The following is a 21,965-nucleotide window of genomic DNA, read 5'->3' on the forward strand; positions in this document are numbered from 1 at the left end:
GTCAAAGTGTGGTTTGTTTGAATGTCTGAAGTGCCCTAGATCGGATGCTTGGGCCTAGAAACAGCAGAGCATAACACAGCTGCCATAGTGTCGTACTTTCTTTCAACTATGGCAGCACTGTGGCAGTTGTTTACACATCCCTTCTCTTTCTTCCTTCTAATCTTCTAGGAGGTCCACCGTCTCACTTTTAAAATATATATTTATTTATTTCTGCAGACCATTGCCAGGATTTCTGTGACTGGTTCAGTAGTACCCGGCTCAATCTGAAGGAATGTTTTGATCCCTCAGAAACAAAAGAGATATTGGAAGAGAAAATTCAGCGGCTGGCGGTAAGGCACGAGGCTTGGACTTGGTGTTCCTCCAAATGGCATAGGGGCACCTATATACAGTGGACGCTCAGGTTGCGAACATGATCCATGTGGGATGCACGTTTGCAACCCACAGCATTCGCAACCCGCAGTGGCACATCTGCGCACGGCAGGTTGTGATTTGGTGCTTCTGCGTATGTGCAAAGCGCGATTTAGCACTTCTGCGCATGCGCGACCACCGAAACCCGGAAGTAACCCGTTCCGGTACTTCCGGGTTTTGGCGGTCCGTAACCCGAAAAAAACACAAGCTGAAGCGTCTGTAACCCGAGGTATGGCTGTATAGCCACAATGCACCAGTTTTTCACTACAGAGGGAGAGAGGGTAATTGAACATGTAGATTTAATCTAGCTTTTCGGACACTCTAACAAGTGGAACTTGCAACAAAATATTGTCATATGGGCTGCTTCTGTTCAGTGTCCCAACAACCATGCCCTTTTTTCATGATATTCCTTTTGATCTTTCTCCCTCATTTTTCTGTCCCCCTTCCCTGAGAAGCTCAAAAACACTGAGCATGATCATTCTCATTGGGCTACTGTGCTCCTCTCCTTAATTTTTCTGATGTGTGTGTGTGATATTGTCCTGTTCTGATTTTCCTCTTCCCCTCTCCCCCCCCCCGCCGGCCTACAAACAATTTGACAGCACCCTGTTTTAATCCTCTTTGAGCTTTGTTGGCGGTTCCTCTTTCCCCTTAGGGCTGCTTCCCCTTAAAGCAGAGCGTTCCAAACTTTTCATGTTGGTAACATACTTTTTAGACGTCCATCATTTCGCAACGCAGTTGTTCAGTTTTACCAACAAACTGGAGGTTTAAAGTAACCCCTTTCCAGCCCCCGGAAGAGTGCAGAGAGAAGGTCACATGACACACTTACACGCTGCAGCTGACACACTAACGTGCTGTTACGCGCAGTTTGGAAAGCTCTGCCTTAACAGTTATTTGCTTGTCTGCCAGCTGTAGTAGCTCGTCTGCCACACCCTCTGTCTTGTGGGTGGGTGGTGCTGTTTTGGCTACGCAACGGTCCTCACTCCGACAGCAAGTTTGGTATGAGTATACATGCAGTGTAATTCCGGCCCATGTTGAATGTGAGAATTTAGTCCTGGTCAAAAAAAGGCTTGGCTTGATTTTGGGTGGTGGTGGAAATGCTTCTCCAGGGTGTTTAGTCTTCAGGGTCCATTTACACATCATCCTTTGTTGCTACAGTCAGAGAGTGATAAACATGAATGTGTGAGCCAGCCCATAGTGCAGGAGTGGGGATACAGCTGTGCTCCAGTTCCCATCAGCTGCAGCCAGAAAGACCAATAGTCAGGACTTATGGAAGCTGCAATGCAACATCTGTTGCTATTGTACACATTTAGGCACCAGGCGAAAACATTTCTCTTCAACCAGGCCTTGGGCTGATTGACATTGGATGCCCTTAATAATAATAATAATAATAATAATAATAATAATAATAATAATACAGTGGTACATCTGGTTACATACTTAATTCATTCTGGAGGTCCGTTCTTAACCTGAAACTGTTCTTAACCTGAAGCAGAAGCACCACTTTAGCTAATGGGGCCTCCTGCTGCTGCCGCACCGCCAGAGCACGATATCTGTTCTCAGCCTGAAGCAAAGTTCTTAACCTGAGGTACTATTTCTGGGTTAGCGGTGTCTGTAACCTGAAACGTATGTAACCTGAAGCGTATGTTTGTATCCTGCTAAACGACTGCAGCAGCCAACAGATTTTAGCATTACACACACACACACACACACACACACACACACGAGTACACAAATATATTGTGTTTTGTGTTTGTGTTTATTTTCTTCCAGACCTTCCTAACCTTTGAAGGAAAAGGCAGTGCTTTCCAGGAGGTGAAAACACTCTTGAGCCAGGTGGAGAGCTATTTCCCTGAAGTGGATGTCAGTCACATGAGCAGATGGATGAAGGGCCAAGAAGGAGAATTACAAAGTGTGATCAGCAGGTGTCAGGGAAGGGAGAAGGAGCTCCACGCCACTTTGCAACAGTTTGCTAGGTAAGAAGGCCAAGTGCACTAGGCCCAGCTTATTTTAAGGACCACCAACAGCCCTTTTAGGTATTTATTTGAGACATTTCTATCCTACCTTGCGATTACGTTGTCTTCAAGGTTAAAGGTAAAGGGGCCCCGACCATTAGGTCCAGTTGTAGCCAACTCTGGGGTTGCAGTGCTCATCTCGCTTTATTGGCCGAGGGAGCCGGCGTACAGCTTCCGGGTCATGTGGCCAACATGACTAAGCCGCTTCTCGCGAACCAGAGCAGCGCACGGAAACGCCATTTACCTTCCCGCTGGAGCGGTACCTATTTATCTACTTGCACTTTGACGTGCTTTCGAACTGCTAGGTTGGCAGGAGCAGGGACCGAGCAACGGGAGCTCACCCTGTCACGGGGATTTGAACTGCCGACCTTCTGATAGGCAAGCCCCAGGCTCTGTGGTTTAACCCACAGCACCACTCGCGTCCCTTGTCTTCAAGGTTCCCCACACAATATTATAACAATAAACGGCAGCAACAACAGAAACCCACAAATGTGGGTGCGTGCGCACACACATAGAGAAGGAGATACAAGCCAGGGAAGGTCAAGTTCCAGCTTTGGAGGAGTGACTTTGGGGTTGTTTTGTTTTGGCTAGAATCCCAAGATCCACCACTTAGAATTAAAGGATTTTGAGTACCTCTACTGAAAAACCCACAAACTTTCTTCATCCACCTCAGCCGTATAACTTTAGGAATCAATTTATTTTGCTGTTGTGGTTTTTAAAGATTTTATTGGTTTACAAAAATATGTGCAGTGTCTCTTTTCTCAGGTTGTAAAGTCTTTTATATATATCAGTTACGTATACAGTGGTAACTTGGTTGTCAAACTTAATCCATTCCACGAGTCCGTTCGACTCCCGGAATGGTTCGAAAACAAAGACGAGGCTTCCGATTGGCTGCAGGAGCTTTCTGCATTCAGTTGGAAGTTTCGTCGGAATTTCGGCTTCCAAAAAACCTTTGCAAACAGGAACACTCACTTCCGGGTTTGTGGCGTTCGGGAGCCAAACCGTCCAAGTACCAAGGCATTTGACAACCGAGGTATGACTGTAATGTGAGACATGTAATTAGTGTTGTATACAGACTAAGGTTTGGGAAGGAGAAAGGGGGGGGGGAGTGGTTGCTGCTGTTGTTAAGCAATTGAGTGCCAGCAATCTTTGCCAATCTATGTCAAATCAGTCGGTAGAGCATGAGACCCTGGATCTCAGGGTCATAGGTTTGAGCCCCACGTTGGGCAAAATATTCCTGTATCGCATTGTGTTGGACCAGATCACCCTCCTGGTCTCTTCCAGCTCTACAAATTCCATGATTCTGTGAAATCACCCACAGTCAATCCTGCTTTGCCCTCTCTTTTGTAAGCAATGCAAAATGAAAACTATAACTGTGAAAAGCAATAGTGGAAGAGCAGAAACCAGTTCCACCATTAATGATCTAGACAAATAAAGTGGTCTGGACTTGGTGCCTTAAAAGCTGATACTGGGAGCAAGACCCTTGCACACCATTTGCCTTAAATTGCTGTATAATTATTCTCATGTACCGTAATCGTTGTATTTATTTCCTTACATATTTTTCCCCCAGACTTGAATATCTGTTCCGTAGCTTAGAGGAATGGCTAAGCCTTCAGGAAAAGAAATGGCAAGAGAATCAAGTAGAGAAGCTGAAGCTGGAGCATTTTTATCAAATTCTTCTAAAACAGAGGTATCCTGCCTTTAGGTTTTTAAATATTTGTTCACTGCTTCGGCCAGTTATACTGGATAAACAGATCATATGAAGTTGCCCGCTATTGATTCTGATTGGTATCGCCAGACATCTGGTACTGTGGCAGCTAGCACTTTTGAATCTCGAGGACCACATTGCCCCATGGTAAATGCTCCAGGGGCAATATACCAAAGTTAGGGCTCCCATATGTCTGGATTTTCCTGGACAAGACCGGGATTCGGGCAGCCAAATTGGCAAAATGTTCCGGAAATCCGGGGGAGGGATGTAATTAAAAAAAATAAATCCAGAAAAATGACAAAAAAGCCCCTAAACTTGATATATTTTTTTGTTAAAAAGAATAAAGGTGGGTGTGGCTGAAGCTGCAGTTGTAAAGACAACATAAATGAATAAACCGAAGCAATTATTTTAAAATGTTTTTTAAAGCGCCAAGAATAAATTATTTTTGATAAATATACCCCGAATCCTACCAAACCCCTCATTGAATAAGTTTATTGAATGAGTTAAATGTTTAACAAGAGCTGCCAACAATTGAACCAAATAATAACAATAACAATAATAATAATAATAATAATAATAATAATAATAATAATAATAATAATAATAATAATAAATTATTTATTATTTATACCCCGCCCATCCGGCTGGGTTTCCCCAGCCTCTCTGGGTGGCTTCCAACAAAACACTAAAATACAATAACCTATTAAACATTAAAAGCTTCCCTAAACAGGGCTGCCTTCAGATATCTTCTAAAAGTTTGATAGTTATTTTTCTCTTTGACATCTGGTGGGAGGGCGTTCCACAGGGCGGGTGGGAGCGCGTTCCACAGGGCGGGTGCCACTACCGAGAAGGCCCTCTGCCTGGTTCCCTGTAACTTGGCTTCTCACAGTGGGGGTGGTATGTTGGACTGAGGCTGTTTAGGGCTTTAAAGGTCAGCACCAACACTTTGAACTGTGTTCGGAAACATACTGGGAGCCAATGTAGGTCTTTCAAGACCAGTGTTATGTGGTCTCGGTGGCTGCTCCCAGTCACCAGTCTAGCTGCTGCATTCTGGATTAGTTGTAGTTTCCGGGTCACCTTCAAAGGTGGCCCCATGTAGAGTGCATTGCAATAGTACATGCAGAATACGAGCCTTACCTCTCACCTGTGGACCCTTGTGTTGCAAAAGAAAATAATCTGTTTTTGTGTGTGTTTTTCTTTCCTCCCCCAGAGAGTCATTTGATTCTCTTGCTTGGCTGGCAAATTCTTTGAGGGACTCTGGTTTATCTAAGGAGGAAGTCATGCTGGTAACCCCTCAGCTTGTCGACAGGTACAAGACGCTGCTCACCTGTGTCTGTAAAAGCCTTGACGTTTCCCAGGTACTTTCTGCAGAGGAAAATAATTTTGAAGAACTTGCCCAGAATATGATCCGCTGGGTGCAAAGGCTGAAAGACACAATCTTAGGCCTAAGCTCTAAGGAATTCAAGGCACCGCTGGAAGAAAGCCTGGAGAAAATAAAGGTACTAAAAGACACAACTCACATGGTGTGATGTGATGCTGTTCCCCTTGAACCTCTTTGCTCACTGCCAGCTCAGATGACTCCAATCTGGACCCTGCATTTGTGAATTGACATAGTAATAATAATAATAAATTTTATTTATATCCCGCCCTCCCCAGCCGAAGCCGGGCTCAGGGCGGCTAACAACAATCAAACAATCAAACTATCAGATATTCACACATTCTAAAAATATTTCATTATAAAAATCAATTAAAATCGAATTAATGGCAACTAATTAAGCAAGATTCTGTGCAGGTTGCCAGAGGAGGGAGTCAGGCTGCGCCCTGACCAAAGGCCTGGTGGAACAACTCTGTCTTGCAGGCCCTGCGGAAGGATGTCAGGTCCCGCAGGGCCCTAGTCTCTTGTGACAGAGCGTTCCACCAGATTGGAGCCGCAGCCGAGAAGGCCCTGGCTCTAGTTGAGGCCAGCCTAACCTCTCTGAGGCCTGGGACCTTGAGGATGTTATTATTTGCAGACCGTAGGTTTCTCTGTGGGGCATACCAGGAGAGGCGGTCCCGTAGGTACGAGGGTCCTAGGCCGTATAGGGCTTTAAAGGTTAAGACCAGCACCTTAAACCTGATCCTGTACTCCACCGGGAGCCAGTGCAGCTGGTATAGCACCGGATGAATGTGATCTCGCAGCGAAGACCCCATAAGGAGTCTCGCCGCGGCATTCTGCACCCGCTGGAGTTTCTGGGTCAGTCTCAAGGGCAGCCCCATGTAGAGTGAGTTACAATAATCCAGTCTGGAGGTGACCGTCGCATGGATCACAGTGGCTAGGTCAGGGCGAGAGAGATAAGGCGCCAACTGCTTAGCTTGGCGGAGCTGAAAAAATGCCGCCTTTGTTATAGCTGTAATCTGCGCCTCCATAGATAGGGAGGTATCGAAGATTACACCCAAACTCTTAACGGACGGTGCTGGCACTAATTGCACCCCCGCAAGAGATGGGAGTTGCCCCCTCAATCCCATATCGTCCCGCCCCAGCCAGAGGACCTCTGTCTTCGAAGGATTTAACTTCAACCGGCTCCCACGTAACCATCCAGCCACAGCTTCCAGACATCTCGCCAGTGTGTCTGGGGCCGAGTCAGGATGGCCATCCATCAACAGATAGAGTTGGGTGTCATCAGCATACTGATGGCAGCCCAGCCCAAAACTCCAGGCAAGCTGGGCGAGGGGCCGCATAAAGATGTTAAAAAGCATCGGGGAGAGAATCGCACCCTGAGGCACTCCACACACCAAGGAGTGGCGCGATGACAATTCCCCCCCCGAGCACCACCCTCTGTCCCTGACCAGAGAGAAACGAGCGCAGCCATTGAAGGACTGTGCCCTGGATCCCCACGTAGCATCATGACGCAGAATTGCAGCACTATGGCACACATATATTGCATTATGGCACTATATATAGTAGCCTCCGGACAATGTGTTTATTTGAGCATTCATCCTGGCTTGGTTTCATAAGGCTTTTGCGGGGAACAGAAATTGCGTGGTGACAGCAGCGGGAGACCCTATTAGCTAAAGTGGTACCTCAGGTTAAGAACAGTTTCAGATTAAGAACAGACCTCCAGAACGAATTAAGTTCTTAACCCAAGGTACCACTGTCCTGCTAAATCACTCTGAGAATTGTAGCATTTGCGAACTGACGTAGTTAACGTAATTCCTGTAGGACATCCTGGCCATAATTACAGAGGGAATGCTGTAAGTCTGCTGAGGGCAGCAAAGTCCCATCCTGCATTTTTGTTTTTAGAATGGAAACACCCACCCCATCGCCCAAAAGTTCTTTGGTTGCACCCATCCCCTGAAGATTAGTCCAGTTTTTGGTGGGGGTATTCTTCCTCCCTACCCAAAACACTAAAAAAAGGTTTTGGGCCAAATACTTCAGCTGAGCAGTAGCACCAGCATTCCAAAGAATGCTTTAATGTTTTAAATTCACCCCAATATTCCTTTTCCATTTCTTCATCTTTTTCTTCCATTCTTTTGCCATCTTTTTCTTCCATTCATGAACCACTTGGCAACTGGGCTGCAGTAGCATCTAACTTATACGCTACGGCTCTTTATTGTAGCTACAACATTAAAAGGTAAAGGGACCCCTAACCATTAGGTCCAGTAGTGACCGATGCTGGGGTTGCGGCGCTCATCTCACTTTATTGGCCGAGGGAGCCGGCGTACAGCTTCCAGGTCATGTGGCCAGCATGACTAAGCCGCTTCTGGCGAACTGGAGCAGCGCATGGAAACGCCGGTTTCCTTCCCGCTGGAGCGGTACCTATTGATCTACTTGCACTTTGACGTGCTTTCGAACTGCTAGGTTGGCAGGAGCAGGGACCGGGCAACAGGAGCTCACCCCATCGCGGGGATTCGAACCGCCGACCTTCTGATTGGCAAGTCCTAGGCTCTGTGGTTTAACCCACAGCGCCACCCGCATCCCCAGCTACAACATTAGGCTTAACCTAAAAAGCAAAGCAAGTGTGTGTGGAACCAGTTATCCCCATGCTGTTTCTTACAACACAGGAGATTCTACAGCTGAAAGAGGAGGGTGATGCTAAACTACAAAATATCGTCTGCCTTGGGGAACACGTGAAGAGCAAGAATGGGAGCAAGAATCTCGCTGTTGAGCGTATGATTTCTGATGTCCGAAACCAGTGGGAGAGCACCATTCAAATGGCCAGAGGATATCTAAGGTAGGGAACATGGAGAGGTTACATGGACCGCACAAGGAGAGATGTCATACGATTGAAAGAGATGGTGGAGCTGTATCTCTTGCTTCTCGTTCCCTGGCAGAAAACATTCTTACTCAGGAATTAGAGGTCTCTGAGATGGTAAACATGTATCTGGACCAATACCCAACTCGGTCTCATGTATAGGCTGTCAGTTGCATTTCTTAGTGCAGGAAGTATTGATCTGATGTGTAGAGATCTTCCCTATTTTAATTTATTCAAGAGGGTTCTGGAAGCTTCTCTGTGTGAACGAAACAAGCAGGGAGGTTCATGATATTTGGGTTATTCCTTCAGAGAAGCTGAGCGCATGAAAGACGAGAAGGCTGAACCACAGACTAAACGGAAGAAGAAAGCAAAACTTGGCTGTGTGGAAGAACGAGAGGCCGGGAACATCCAGAGTACTGTGCTCAGACATGACAGGCAGATCCAAGACAAAGTAGAGGCAGAGGAACTGCTGATCTCATTTGATGCTCCTGATATCAGCCCGATGGAAGTGCTTGGTGGAAGCCAGAAAGGAGGATCAGTAAGTGTTATGGGATGGAATGTGTGCCCACTACAAAGGGAAATCAGAGTAGCCTCTCTCTCTCTCTCTCCCTCTCTGTCCTTCTGAGCTGTGGTTGAGTTCAGTTTTCATGGGCTGGAGGGAAAAGAGGAGATTCCTAGAAAATAGGCTTCCATATCCCTTCTTTTCCTCTAATGCAGTGGTTCTCAACCTGTGGGTCCCCAGATGTTGTTGGACTACAACTCCCATCATCCCTGAGCTCAGGCCTTGCTAGCTAGGGGTGATGGGAGTTGTAGTTCAACAACATCTGGGGATCCACAGGTTGAGAAAGGCTGCCTAGTGCAAACCTATATCAAAAGATCCACTGGTCATTTGACCTAGTGCCTCCACCCACTTGAGGGATCGCCTTGCCCACATGGCCCCTTGGATCTGCAGAACTGGCACTTCTGCAGGTGCCACATAATAGTTGTTCTGCAATGGTAAGAAATCAATCTTTGGGTGTGGCGAACCCTGTACTTTGGAACTCCTTCCATCATCCCATCAGGAAGCTGCCTTCACTGTCCTCTTTTTCAATGCCTGCTAAAAGCATTTGTGTCCAGGCAACCCTGTCCATCTGATTTTAGCTTATTGTAGATTTTGTTAGGGACATGGGTGGCGCTGTGGGTTAAACCACAGAGCCTAGGACTTGCCGATCAGAAGGTCAACGGTTCGAATCCCCGCCACGGGGTGAGCTCCCGTTGCTCGGTCCCGGCTCCTGCCAACCTAGCAGTTTGAAAGCACATCAAATTGCAAGTAGATAAGTTGAGTGGGTTGCAAACCCAATGTTCAAAAAATAGATAAATAAAAATACTGTTCATTCTTGCTTTTGACTCAATCTCCCAGTTGCATTCCACTGGCAAGGAATTGCTCACAATGATTTTTATTATTTTTTGCTTGTGCCTTAATAATTCTAGACTCCTCTCCCTTGTCATACCTAGATGATATGATTATTATTCTGCCTTTTTGCTGCCGGTTCTTCGTGGACTTTAATTCTCTCATTTTCTTGTCACCCGAAGAAGGAATCCTTTAGAGCGAACAGTCAAATGGAAGAAGGAGCTCCGCCGCTTTTCCAGGAATGGCTGACAAATTATGAGCAATTGTCAAGTCCTGTATCAGCTGACATTGGAGAGGAACCAGCTGTGGTTGTTAAGGTAACTCAAGTTTATGCTGCATATCAAACTGTTGACCTCTGGCAGTTTGGGACTACAACTCCCATCGGCCCCAGCCTGCACAATCGCGAAGGAGCAGGCACACATTGCTCCTCTCCTGCTGCTGCTGGGAAACAAACCATTGCCTGGTTTGCTGTGTCGCCTGAACCCCAGGCTGCTGGTTTCTTTCCCCCACGCAAGCCATGAGTGATCCCTTGGCTTTGGTTTGTGGTTTGGCTGGAGAGAGGCAAACCATGAGCTACCTTTAGATCACATGAGAAACTGGACCGTGGCTTGTTTCTTCTGAAGCACAGCAGCAGGAGGAGGGAAGGGTACTGCCCACAGCTTCAGCAGCATGCACTAGCCCAGGGGTCAGCAAGTTTTTTCAGCCGGGGGCCGGTCCACTGTCCTCAGACCTTGTGGGGGGCCGGACTATTTTGGGGTGGGGGAATGAATGCCCCACAGATAACCCGGAGATGCATTTTTAATAAAAGGACACATTCTACTCATGTGAAAACACCAGGCAGGCCCCACAAATAACCCAAAGATGCATTTTTAATAAAAGGACACATTCTATAGTCATATAATCATACCTTCAGTTACAGACGCTTCAGTTTGAGCGTTTTTGGGATACGGACGCGCCGAAACCCGGAACGGGTTACTTCCGGGTTTTGGCACATGCGCAGAAGCGCTAAATTGCACTTTGTGCATGGGCGGAAACACCAAATCTCAACCCGCATGTGCGCAGATGTGGTGCTGCGGGTTGCGGACGTGCCTCCCGCATGGATCACGTTCGCAACCCGAGCGTCCACTGTACTCATGTAAAAACACGCTGATTCCTGAACCATCCGTGGGCCAGATTTAGAAGGGGATTGGGCTGGATCAGGCCCCCGGGACTTAGTTTGCCTACCTATGCACTAGCCTGCTTGTTAACAGTAAACCATCATTTTTCTATGGGCATCACATGAGTTTACGTTGCCACCTGTCGCCCAAGGCAGGAAATGTCAACAGTGTGATGCAGAAGCAACAAAAAAAAAGGGGGGGAGGGGAGAACTAATGCTATTCTAGGCTGCATCAACAGAAGTATAGTGTCCAGATCAAGGGAAGTACAGTGGTGCCCCGCAAGACAAATGCCTCGCAAGATGAAAAACTCGCTAGACGAAAGAGTTTTCCGTTTTTTGAGGTGCTTCGCAAGACGAATTTCACTATGGGCTTGCTTCGCAAGATGAGACGTCTTGTGAGTTCTTGCGAGTTTGTTTCCTTTTTCTTAAAGCCGCTAAGCCGTTAATAGCCGCTAAGCCACTAATTGCCGCTAAGCCGCTAATAGCCGTGCTTCGCAAGACGGAAAAACCGCAAGACGAAGAGACTCGCGGAACGGATTAATTTCGTCTTGCGAGGCACCACTGTAATAGTACCACTCCATTCTGCCTTGGTCAAACCACATATGGAATACTGTGTCCTGTTCTGGGCACTACAATTTAAGCAGGAAATTCACAAGTTGAAACATGTGCAGAGGAACCTGTGATCAAGGGTCTGGAAACCAAGCCTTAGGAGGATCGGTTGAAGTAACTGGGTATGTTTAGCCTGGGAAAGAGGAGACTGAGAGGAGATACGGTAGCCCTCTTCAAGTATCTCAAGTGCTATCACATGGAAGAGGGAACAAACTTGTTTTCTCCTGCTCTGGAGGGTAGGACTCAAGCCACCAATGGCTTCAAGTTGCAAGAAAGGAGATTCTGACTAAGCGTCAGGAGAAACTTTCTGACAGTAAGAGCTGTTCAGCAGGGGAACCATCTCCCTTGTGAGGTGGTGGACTCTCCATCCTTGGAGGTTTTTAAGCAGAGGTTGGATGGCCATGTGTCATGGATGGATGCTTTAGCTGAGATACCTGCATTGTAGGGGCTGGACTAGATAACTCTTGGGGTCCCTTCCAGTTCTATGATTCTGTGAAATGATCAGAGTTGAGTTCGAGGTAGAACCATGCTGCTCGGAGGGCACCAGGTTGTCAAAGACTGGTTTAACACGACAGGCTGTTTCTGCAGTCTGAGATTGTATCGGTGTTTTTAGCAGACACCTTAAACTGCTGGCTCAAAGTTCCCACTTGAAGATCCCAGGCAGCCCCACAAAGAAGTGGCAGGATTGATTAAGGCAACCAGAGAGGAACTTTTCACATTTACAAGCTTTGCAAGAGCTATAAACAAGCTCCATCCTCACAGTGACAATTCTTCTGTGCAAATTTCTCTTCCTCCGACCTTCGTCACCCCTTCGGCCTATTCTTCTTTTGCTATAGAAGTTGGTTCCATTAAGAAAGCAATTGACATTTCAGTAACTTCTGTCCCGAGAAGGTTAAGATTCCCCCCGCCCCTTTCTCTCTCTCGTCTCTCCCCACCTACCTCTCCCCATTTCTATTTATCAGGGGCTAAAAGGCAGCTTGATGGAAGCCCGCAATTTCCCAAGCTCAACAGGCAAGAGTGGAAAGCCGCTGCCGAAACCGGGGCAAATGCCGCCTGATGATAATCTTCTCAATGAGCTTCAGCAGCAATCGCTTGGCTATCAAAAGAAATTGCAAGCTGCGCATTGCCGGTTGGAAGTGCCTCCAATTGCTTTGCCGTTAATGAATGGGAAAGTAATGGGGACTGACCCTGCTCCTTCGTCCATTACAAATCCATCACCAGAAAGCAAGGTAATAATCTCTGTTGTTGCACAACTTCATTGAAGGATGTTGTTAAGTGCTATTATTGAACACGGGCAGCTCTTCAGCCAATACAGCCGTTTACCTAGAGCTCCTGCAGCCTCGCAATTTCTCTCTCCGGGTTTCTAGTAGCGGAGGGAGGCAGAGGCACTGTGAACTGCAGTGCAGCCCTCCGGGTGTTAACTAAACTACAACTCCCATCCAGCTGTGTAGTGGCAAATTCAGAAGTGCACAGATGGTCACAGTCACACCCTTCCCTTCTAAGATTAAACCACCGTTAAGTTTTTACAGTTATCTTATAATTATTGCAATAATAATAATAATAATAATAACCAGGGGTGCATTACAATGATCACTGCAGATCTCTACATGTGGCCTTTCAGCTAGATCTGCTATTTTCTGTGTACATCCATAGGCAGATGATTTGGAGCACGCCCAATATCTTATTTTGGAGGGGCTTAAGCCTCTCTCTTGCTCTCTTATGCATTTTTGAAACTGTGAAGGAGCCCACCCCCTGCAGTAAAGTCTTGGTAGGAAGTTATGAGTTCAAAACACGGCATCATTCGTGGAAAGAGCTTGTGGATACCCAATGAAGCTGAGCGTTGGCCAGTTTAGGAGAGATGAATGAAGATAGAAACTTCACGCAGTTCATAGTCAAAACCGTGAACCTTGCTCCCCAGGACGCTGTGATTCCCACAAACTTGGGTGACTTTAGAAGAGGATTAGGCAAATTTGTGGAGGGGGATAAAGCTTTCAGCAGATACCAGCCATGAGGCAGCAATCCTTCCAAATACCAGTTGCTGGGAAAGAGTTCTGCTGCGCTCATGTTTTGCTCCCTGGCGCTGTGGGTTAAACCACAGTGCCTAGGACTTGCCGATCAGAAGGTTGGCGGTTCAAATCCCCGTGACGGGGTGAGCTTCCGTTGCTCGGTCCCTGCTCCTGCCAACCTAGCAGTTCGAAAGCACGTCAAAGTGCAAGTAGATAAATAGGTACCACTCCAGCAGGAAGGTAAACAGCGTTTCCGTGTGCTGCTCTGGTTCTTCAGAAGCAGCTTAGTCGTGCTGGCCACATGACCCGGAAGCTGTACGCCGGCTCCCTCGGCCAATAAAGCGAGATGAGCACCGCAACCCCAGAGTCGGCCACGATTGGACCTAATGGTCAGGGGTCCCTTTACCTTTACTTCCTATGGACATCTGGTTGGTCACTGTAAGAACAGGGTGCTGGACTAGTTGGGCTATTGGCCTGATCCCGCAGGCTCTTTTCTTCTTATACTCCTCCAGTGAATCTAATGTTTAGCACCCACTCCTCAAAAGTATCGCCTACACAGCAATGAATATATTAAGCTGCTTCTGTCATTAGTATAATTAATTAGCCTATTAAGCGTAAGAACCATACATTAGCAGCCATTACCTGACTGGCAAATATTAGTCTTCGGCTCCGCAGCTTTTTATTGCAACCACTTGCTTGAATGTGTCTCGGTTTAGTTTCTTTGTTCCTTTCTTTGATTTTGTGAGACGCAGGTGGCGCTGTGGGTTAAAGCCTCAGCACCTAGGACTTGCTGATCGAAAGGTCGGCGGTTCGAATCCCTGCGTCGGGGTGCGCTCCCGCTGCTCGGTCCCAGCGCCTGCCAACCTAGCAGTTCGAAAGCACCTCCGGGTGCAAGTAGATAAATAGGGACCGCTTACCAGCGGGAAGGTAAACGGCGTTTCCGTGTGCGGCTCTGGTTCGCCAGAGCAGTGATGTCACGCTGGCCACGTGACCCGGAAGTGTCTCCGGACAGCGCTGGCCCCTGGCCTCTTAAGTGAGATGGGCGCACAACCCCAGAGTCTGGCAAGACTGGCCCGTATGGGCAGGGGTACCTTTACCTTTACCTTGATTTTGCATCCCATTTAGATAGAATTTTCCCACTTAAGTCTTTTAGCAGTTGACTGCTCTTTATGCATTTTGCAGCCTCTCTTTAGAGTGAGTGTGATGCATCTGCTTAAATGGATAAAAATTACCATAATTGCATTATCAGGGAAGATGGAAGTTTGGTGTGGTTATGTTCAGTTTTGCATGTGAATGCAAACACTCCTGGTCTTGCTTCATATTCCCTTCCTCTTTTCTTATCCTTTGGCATTCTTCATTGTCAGGGATTCTTATATATTGATAGTATTATTTACCTGCACCCTCATACCTGGTGTTGCTTAGGAGTTCTAAGAAACAAATAAAAATTCTGCAGTTTTTCAACCAGTGATTGAAGGCCAGTGATATCCTAAGAGGTGTCCAAATGTAGAGCAAATAAATAACTTTCCAAATATATAGTAAAAGGTAACGGTATAGGACCCATGACAGTTAAGTCCAGTCGGGAACAACTCTGGGGTTGCGGTGCTCATCTCGCTTTACTGGCCGAGGGAGCCGATATTTGTCTGCAGACAGTTTTTCTGGGTCATGTGGCGAAACCAGAGCAGCGCACGGAAACGCCATTTACCTCCCCACCAGAGTCGTACCTGTTTATCTACTTGCACTTTGGCGTGCTTTCGAACTGCTAGGTTGGCAGAAGCAAGGACAAAGCAACGGGAGCTCACCCCGTCTCAGGGATTTGAACTGCCGACCTTCTGATTGGCAAGCCCTAGACTCTGTGGTTTAGACCACAGCGCCACCCACGTCCTTATATATATAGTAGGTACAGTCAAACCTCAGTTGTCGAACGTAATCCGTTCCAGAAGCATGTTTGACTTCCAAAATGTTCTACAACCGAGGCTCAGCTTCTGATTGGTTGCAGGAGCTTCCTGCACTCAAGCGGAAGCCGTGTCGGACATTTGGCTTTTGAAAACCAGAGCATTTACTTCCGGGTTTTCAGTGTTGGGAGCCGAAGTGTTCCAAAATGAAGGCATTTAGGACCTGAGGTTTGACTGTACAATGCCCTTAGAATGAAGGGAGGGCAATAAACGAATAAACAATAGTCAGAACCGAAGAGCAAGGCGGGACTGAGTCAGACCCAAAGAATGACCAAGGACAAAAGAGACTTGCAGAGTCCAGGAACACTTTGTCACTCAAGCAAGACTCAACTGAAATAGGAAGCACTTTATATATTTTTCCTGCCCAGGAGCATTCAGTGGGTGCAATCACTTTGGAGCCTGAAGTTATTTCTCTAAGAAGCTGTTCACTGCAGTTCAGAATTCACCAGGTGGAAGAACTGCACACAGATCCACAAGATCCCAACACTGGCTTAGGGTCTCCACTTCTTCCTCAATCCTGATTTGGAAGCACCACAGCCTCCTGGGTTTTGCACAGAACCTTCAGCAAAAAATTGCTTCGCTGAATAACCGCAGCCAACACAATACATCTTAAGACAAAGGATATGACTTCTTCCCAGATCATTTGGCTTCCCACTGTGTTTGAGCCCTAGCAGTGCTTCTGTTTGAGATTAACTTCTGGATAGATCACATAGAAATAAATGCTAAGTTGCAAAGCGAGCCAAATGAAAGCAGCGTGTTGATTACCTGTTTGTGTTTTCAGAGCTCTGAAATGGAAACGGTTTCTCAGGGGGGTCATCTTCCCGAAGACCAGGCAACTGCAGATTATGCAGAGATGGTGCAAAAGGTCAAGAAAGCGAAAATCTCGGCTGCAGAGTTAGACATCGTGTTGATGAATGGTCAACTGAGGGAAATAGAGGTATGGAAAGAAGAGATTTGGGGCTCAACCACACTTCCACTTGTTTCGCTGCTTTCCCCTGGGAAAAACCACTGTTTACCACTGAATTGGAGCCAATCACATTTTTTCCAGGTTGATGTTTGTTCTAATTTAGCAGTAAAGAGTGGGTTTTCCCAGGGAAGAGCAGTAGCGGGGCAAAAGCAAGACTGCTTGGGTTCGTCCCTAGAATGCATGGGACAAGCGTCAAACTGCTCGGATCCATGCTTTTTCTAGGCACAAGATAAGTAGGTGTGAACAAGCCCTTATTCATTCATGCTTTCATTAATCTGTGGCTACATATGAAGTGGCCACTACCCTCTCACCCTTTTGCTCCATCACATGCACATAGTGACACGGAAGCTGCTTAGGCATGGTGCAATCCTGCACCACCAAGAAGGGCATGTGAATATTCCAGCCTTCTTAATTTTGTTTTAAATTTGTATACTATGTTCCATCCAATTTGGGCTTTGGGGCAATTTGCAGAAGGGTATAAATAATGTAGTAAAAGGTAAAGGGACCCCTGACCATTAGGTCCAGTCGTGGCCAACTCTGGGGTTGCGGCGCTCATCTCGCTTTATTGGCTGAGGGAGCCGGCATACAACTTCTGGGTCATGTGGCCAGCACGACTAAGCCGCTTCTGGCGAACCAGAGCAGTGCACGGAAACGCCATTTACCTTCCCGCCGGAGCAGTATGTATTTATCTACTTGCACTTTGATGTGCTTTCGAACTGCTAGGTGGGCAGGAGCAGGGACCGAGCTATGGGAGCTCACCCCATTGTGGGGATTCGAACCGCCGACCTTCTGGTCGGCAAGTCCTAGGCTCTGTGGTTTAACCCACAGTGCCACCCGCGTCCCTATAAATAATGTAGTACAATAACGCAAGGTTTGTTCTTGGCTTACTGGACATGGTTTGTTGGAGCAGAACAAACCACAGTCCTCAGTTCCAAAGTGATGCTGAGCCTTAGATCATGGCCTGCTTCTTCTGTATTCTAGAGAGGAGGAGCAAAATGGTGTGAGATTAGCAAGTATGTCTTACTAAGATGTGCAAACAAGGCCGCTCCATTTAAAAACCTCTCTTCCTGGTCTTCTGACTAGAATTTGTGCGTTCTACTGGAAAGGCAAAACTCTGCCAGAAAACAGAGAGCCAAAACTTCTTCGTTGCGGGAAGGAGAATGCTTAACCACTGCAGAAGGAAGCGGCTCAGTTGTGCCAGATTCAGACAGCGTGGCGGCATCTAGTTGGGACAAGCTACTGCAGGATATAATGTCTGCTAAAAAGGCCAGGCAGGCGCAGCTTCATTTACTGAATAATTACCAAGCATGTCTCACCGAGGTCCAGTCTTCAATGAAACGTTTTTCGGAGGAAAGAGAAAACCTAAAAATGTGAGTACATGGGGCAGATTTCTATATCACCTAGACCAACTTGCCGGATGCAGTAGTGGAACACAGTCTCTGCGGCAGGAGTTGCTAGGCTCGATCTCTGCTGTTTCCACTGTTTCCACTTAAAGGATAAGGCAGATCACTGCCTCTTAAGACGGGTCAGGAGATCTTTCTGCCTCAGCATAGGACTGGGTAAAACATGAATGATGGCGATCTTTTCAGTGGTGTTGCACTTGGATTTTGTACCTTATCAAAAACTAAATGTAAAACCTGACATCCTAAGTAATTGCAACTGGGGGAAGGTGTGTATTTCAACTGATTAATAAATGTTTAATTGACTTGTTTACTTGAGTCTTTGACTAAGGCTTCAGTCCGAGCCATGCAAGACTAAAATTCCATACAAATTGGGCCTTTGGTATCTAGTTAGTGGTAAGGTAAAGGTAAAGGGACCCCTAACCGTTAGGTCCAGTCGTGACCGACTCTGGGGTTGCGCGCTCATCTCGCTCTATAGGCCGAAGGAGCCGGCGTACAGCTTCCGGGTCATGTGGCCAGCACGACTAAGCCGCTTCTGGCGAACCAGAGCAGCGCACGGAAATGCTGTTTACCTTCCCGCCAGAGCGGTACCTATTTATCTACTTGCACTTTGATGTGCTTTCGAACTGCTCACCCCGTTGTGGGGATTCGAACTGCTGATCTTCTGATCGGCAAGTCCTAGGCTCTGTGGTTTAACCCACAGCGCCACCCGCGTCCCCTAGTTAGTGGTAGGGGTGGGAAAATCTATATTTTGGTTTCTCACCCCCCCCCCCCGAAATCCACGTCTCCATAATTCTAAATCCGTTCACAATATTTATTTATTTTTTAAAAAGGTCCTCTTGAGCATTCACCAGCATTTTAGTGTGAATTTCTCTTCACGTAGCACATGTTTATATTCAAAATTTGCCGAATATGCGCATTTTTTCCAAAGCATATTTCCCCTAGTGTAATGTTTTTGTGTGTGTTACTTTTGCTAAATGGTGTATTTTTATATAGACCTTGCCACAGTATATGCCTTATTGTATACGTGCATTGCTTGGGTGGAGAACTACATTGTGAAATTGGAAGGATGGCTCACTTTTGATTCATGTATTGTTCTGGAGAGTGAAAATCAGTTTAGGTTCACTTTTAAATGCAAACTGGACAGAATTTCTCCCTGATCTCTAGTTACTGCCTGTGAAATATAGCTCTGAGTAGCTTGTTTAGCTGGTGTGCTTTGAGCAAAACAGCCTTTCAAAATGTTAGATTTTTACTCCTTTTTTCTTTCTTCCAAAAGGGTACCCCTCTCAGAAGACACAGTTCTCCTGGAGAATATCCAGAAATGCTTGGATTCTATACAAAAAGGCAAGATCCTTTTGCAAAAGCTGAAGGCTGAACAAGGAAACCTATCTAGACACCTAACCAGAATGGACAAGGAATTAATCCAAAGCCAGGTGGCCCAGATAGACCAGTGGTGGAAACAGATGGAAGACACGTTTAAAAGGAAGCAGATCCGAGTTACAGCACAAGCCAATGAGTTTAAGGTTTTCATGGGAAAAGCACAGGAGCTCCAAAAGTTGCTGCAGCAGCAGCACTGTTTGCGAACAGGCGTGGACACCCACAACCAAGCACACTCGGCATTGATGGCCACAGAATTACAAACACTTAAAAATAGTGTTTCTACGTTCAAAAGTGATGCTGAGATGCAGATGAAGAGGATGTGGACCGACACAGGGAAGAGAGCTCTGGAAAGCGCAATAAATGATTTGCAGACTCGAGTGGAGGAACTAGAGCAGCTGACCCCTAGGGAAGATGCCCAAAGAAGCGGCCATTGTCCTCAGGCGTATGACCTCACAAAGAAGATTGAAGAGGCTGTTTTGTGGGCCAGAGTCTCGTTGCTCCACCTGGACGGGAAGGCAGCGCTTTTCCCGGACGATCTGATGTTGGAAATCGAAAGCTGCAAGGTTCTGATCGGGGCTGCCGAGGAGAAAAAGGCAGGTGTCGTGCAACTGGTGGATGAAGCACAGCGCACTGCTCCCCAGTTGGAATCGGGTGAAGCTTCTGCCCTCGCCCTCCTTTCTGACCAGTTGCAAACCTGCTACAAAGACCTTGTTCCGAAATTAGTAGAGCGGTTGGAGCAGCTGGAATTTGAGCTCGGAAAGAGACGGCAGTTTTTTTCAGACACCGAAAAATTGCAAGCAAAACTTAAAGAAGCAGAGAGGATATCCAAGCCAGGTACCCGTGACACAAGCCTGAAGTCAGAAATGGACCATTGGCATGCCGTCGTAGAAAAGTCTGCAAAGGAGATCGAGGAAGCAAAAGGTATTGTAGATGCATCCCCTCTGGAGCTAAATGTATTTCAGAAGTTGTTTCTCAATGACTTCTTGAGAAGCCTCCAGAGCAGAACTGAAAGAACTCACAGGCTAAACCAGATTCATCGCCATGCAGTAGAAAACAAGGTAGATGCCTATGAAAAAGTCACAAGGACGCTGATGTCATTGGAGCAGGATCTATGCAGCCTTCAGCGTGAGGAATTGGAGCTGGACCAGGCAGGTGTGGACCAAGACATTAAGGGTAAATTGTTTGTGCTGAAAGAGAGAGCAGTAGCCATCCAGTCAAGTTTGTTGCACTTAGAAAAGTACAAGGAGATTTGGGAATGCCTGCGTCTGAAATGGGATGTACCGGACCTTGAGAAATTGCAAGGCGAGTGTTGCAAGCTGAAACGTAAGCTAGAGCAGAGGGTTAGCTGTTCTGCGGAGGGCGACGGGCGTAGAACGGCACTCTCTGAAGTCGAGGCTCTCATCTCCATTATACAGAAACACTGTGATGTTTTGAAAGATTGCTCCGACTCTATTACCTCTGAAACCAGTCCGATGTCAGAAAAGACTTTAAGTTGGAAAGTGCAGCATGCCAGGCACTTAACTCAGGAGGCACTCAGACTGCTAGGCAAAAGCGAGGCCTTTGGTCCTTCTCTCAAGGAGGCCAAGATGAAGCAAATAAAGAGCTTGGGTGTGAAAATAGATGGGCTGGCACAAGTGATCCAATCTAAGATACTGGCTGTTCAAGAAAAATGCGGACATGAGCAAGGTTTCCAGAACAAGCTGGGTCACAGTTTAGCAGCTTTAAAGCAAATTAAATCTGAGCTCCAGCAGCCCATTCTACTTGACTTGGAAACACAGACGATCCGATGTGAAAATATGTACTTTAAAGTGATGGAAGATGCTGCAGAAGTAGAATCTCGCACTGCTGAAGATTTAATTAATAGAAAGAGGGGGTCTCAGGAAGGACAATCTTCCCTCCCTGATAGTTTGCAGAGGGAACTGGATGAACTGCAAAGCCTGAAAGTACAGCTGAAATCTGACATTGCCGCACGTAAAGTGAGTAATCCCAGATATCTTGTTTACCTGTTGGCCTTTCCGCTGAGATTCTTTCTGCTAAGGCAGATCTCTGGCCTACCCTGCTTTTGGCTCCTCTGGCCTACTCTAGATTAGTGCTGGTCTTTTCTGAGCAGCAACAGCTTCTAGTAACAGACTGCCTGACAGGCCTTCAAATGGGGGTCTGTCCTCTATAAAGTAGGAGATGTGACCACATGGGAGTCCCTAAGTGGAATATTCACCTGTCACACATCTTTTACCTGTCACCATCTCTAACATTTGAGATGCCCGATGAAGAGTTTGATGAATGGCAGGTTACAGTAGCAAAGGGATTCTTGACTGCTGGGGTTTGTATGCATGTTTTCCATGCTGTTTTTATTTGTCTTGGTTTTTCACTTTAGTAAGCCACATTGAAGATTAATTGTCATTTTTCCTATTGTTTGCTGAGCCAGGGGCCAGACAGAAGCATACCCCCGGAAAGGCAGGCCCGGCTAAGCAAAAGTTCGTGTCCAGCCTCTTATGAGGTGTTAGCCAACACAATTAAATCTACTACCATGAGGATTTCTAGGTTTTGGGGCCACCACTGAAAAGGCCTTCCTATTAGTTAGACGTTAACTCAGGGGTCGGCAACCTGTTGCCCATAGGCTACAAGCGGCCCACAGAGGTCATTTAAATGACCCATGAGCCACCCCCGAACCGAGCTATTTGCTTGGCAAGTCCCTGCGATCCAGCCCACGAAGCGATCTCCGTGGGAGTGAACTGGCTCAGGCAA

The 21,965-nt window shown here is 46.8% G+C and overlaps 1 protein-coding gene across 1 annotated transcript in view; it reads left to right on the forward strand.

Annotated features, from left to right (window-relative positions):
- The window catches only part of SYNE2 (spectrin repeat containing nuclear envelope protein 2), a 256,016-nt gene that overhangs the window by 95,682 nt on the left and 138,369 nt on the right, over window positions 1–21,965 (forward strand). Inside the window, exons 36-46 of the mRNA XM_083729549.1 lie at window positions 217–329; window positions 2,179–2,381; window positions 3,991–4,110; window positions 5,339–5,627; window positions 8,170–8,339; window positions 8,670–8,898; window positions 9,933–10,067; window positions 12,478–12,744; window positions 16,255–16,410; window positions 17,524–17,810; window positions 19,117–21,196. Coding sequence (XP_083585675.1) covers window positions 217–329; window positions 2,179–2,381; window positions 3,991–4,110; window positions 5,339–5,627; window positions 8,170–8,339; window positions 8,670–8,898; window positions 9,933–10,067; window positions 12,478–12,744; window positions 16,255–16,410; window positions 17,524–17,810; window positions 19,117–21,196 — 4,049 coding nt within the window. The remainder of the gene's footprint in view (window positions 1–216; window positions 330–2,178; window positions 2,382–3,990; window positions 4,111–5,338; window positions 5,628–8,169; window positions 8,340–8,669; window positions 8,899–9,932; window positions 10,068–12,477; window positions 12,745–16,254; window positions 16,411–17,523; window positions 17,811–19,116; window positions 21,197–21,965) is intronic.

This window comes from Podarcis gaigeae, assembly GCF_964106915.1.
Source record: "Podarcis gaigeae genome assembly, chromosome: 1".
NCBI lineage: Eukaryota > Metazoa > Chordata > Lepidosauria > Squamata > Lacertidae > Podarcis > Podarcis gaigeae.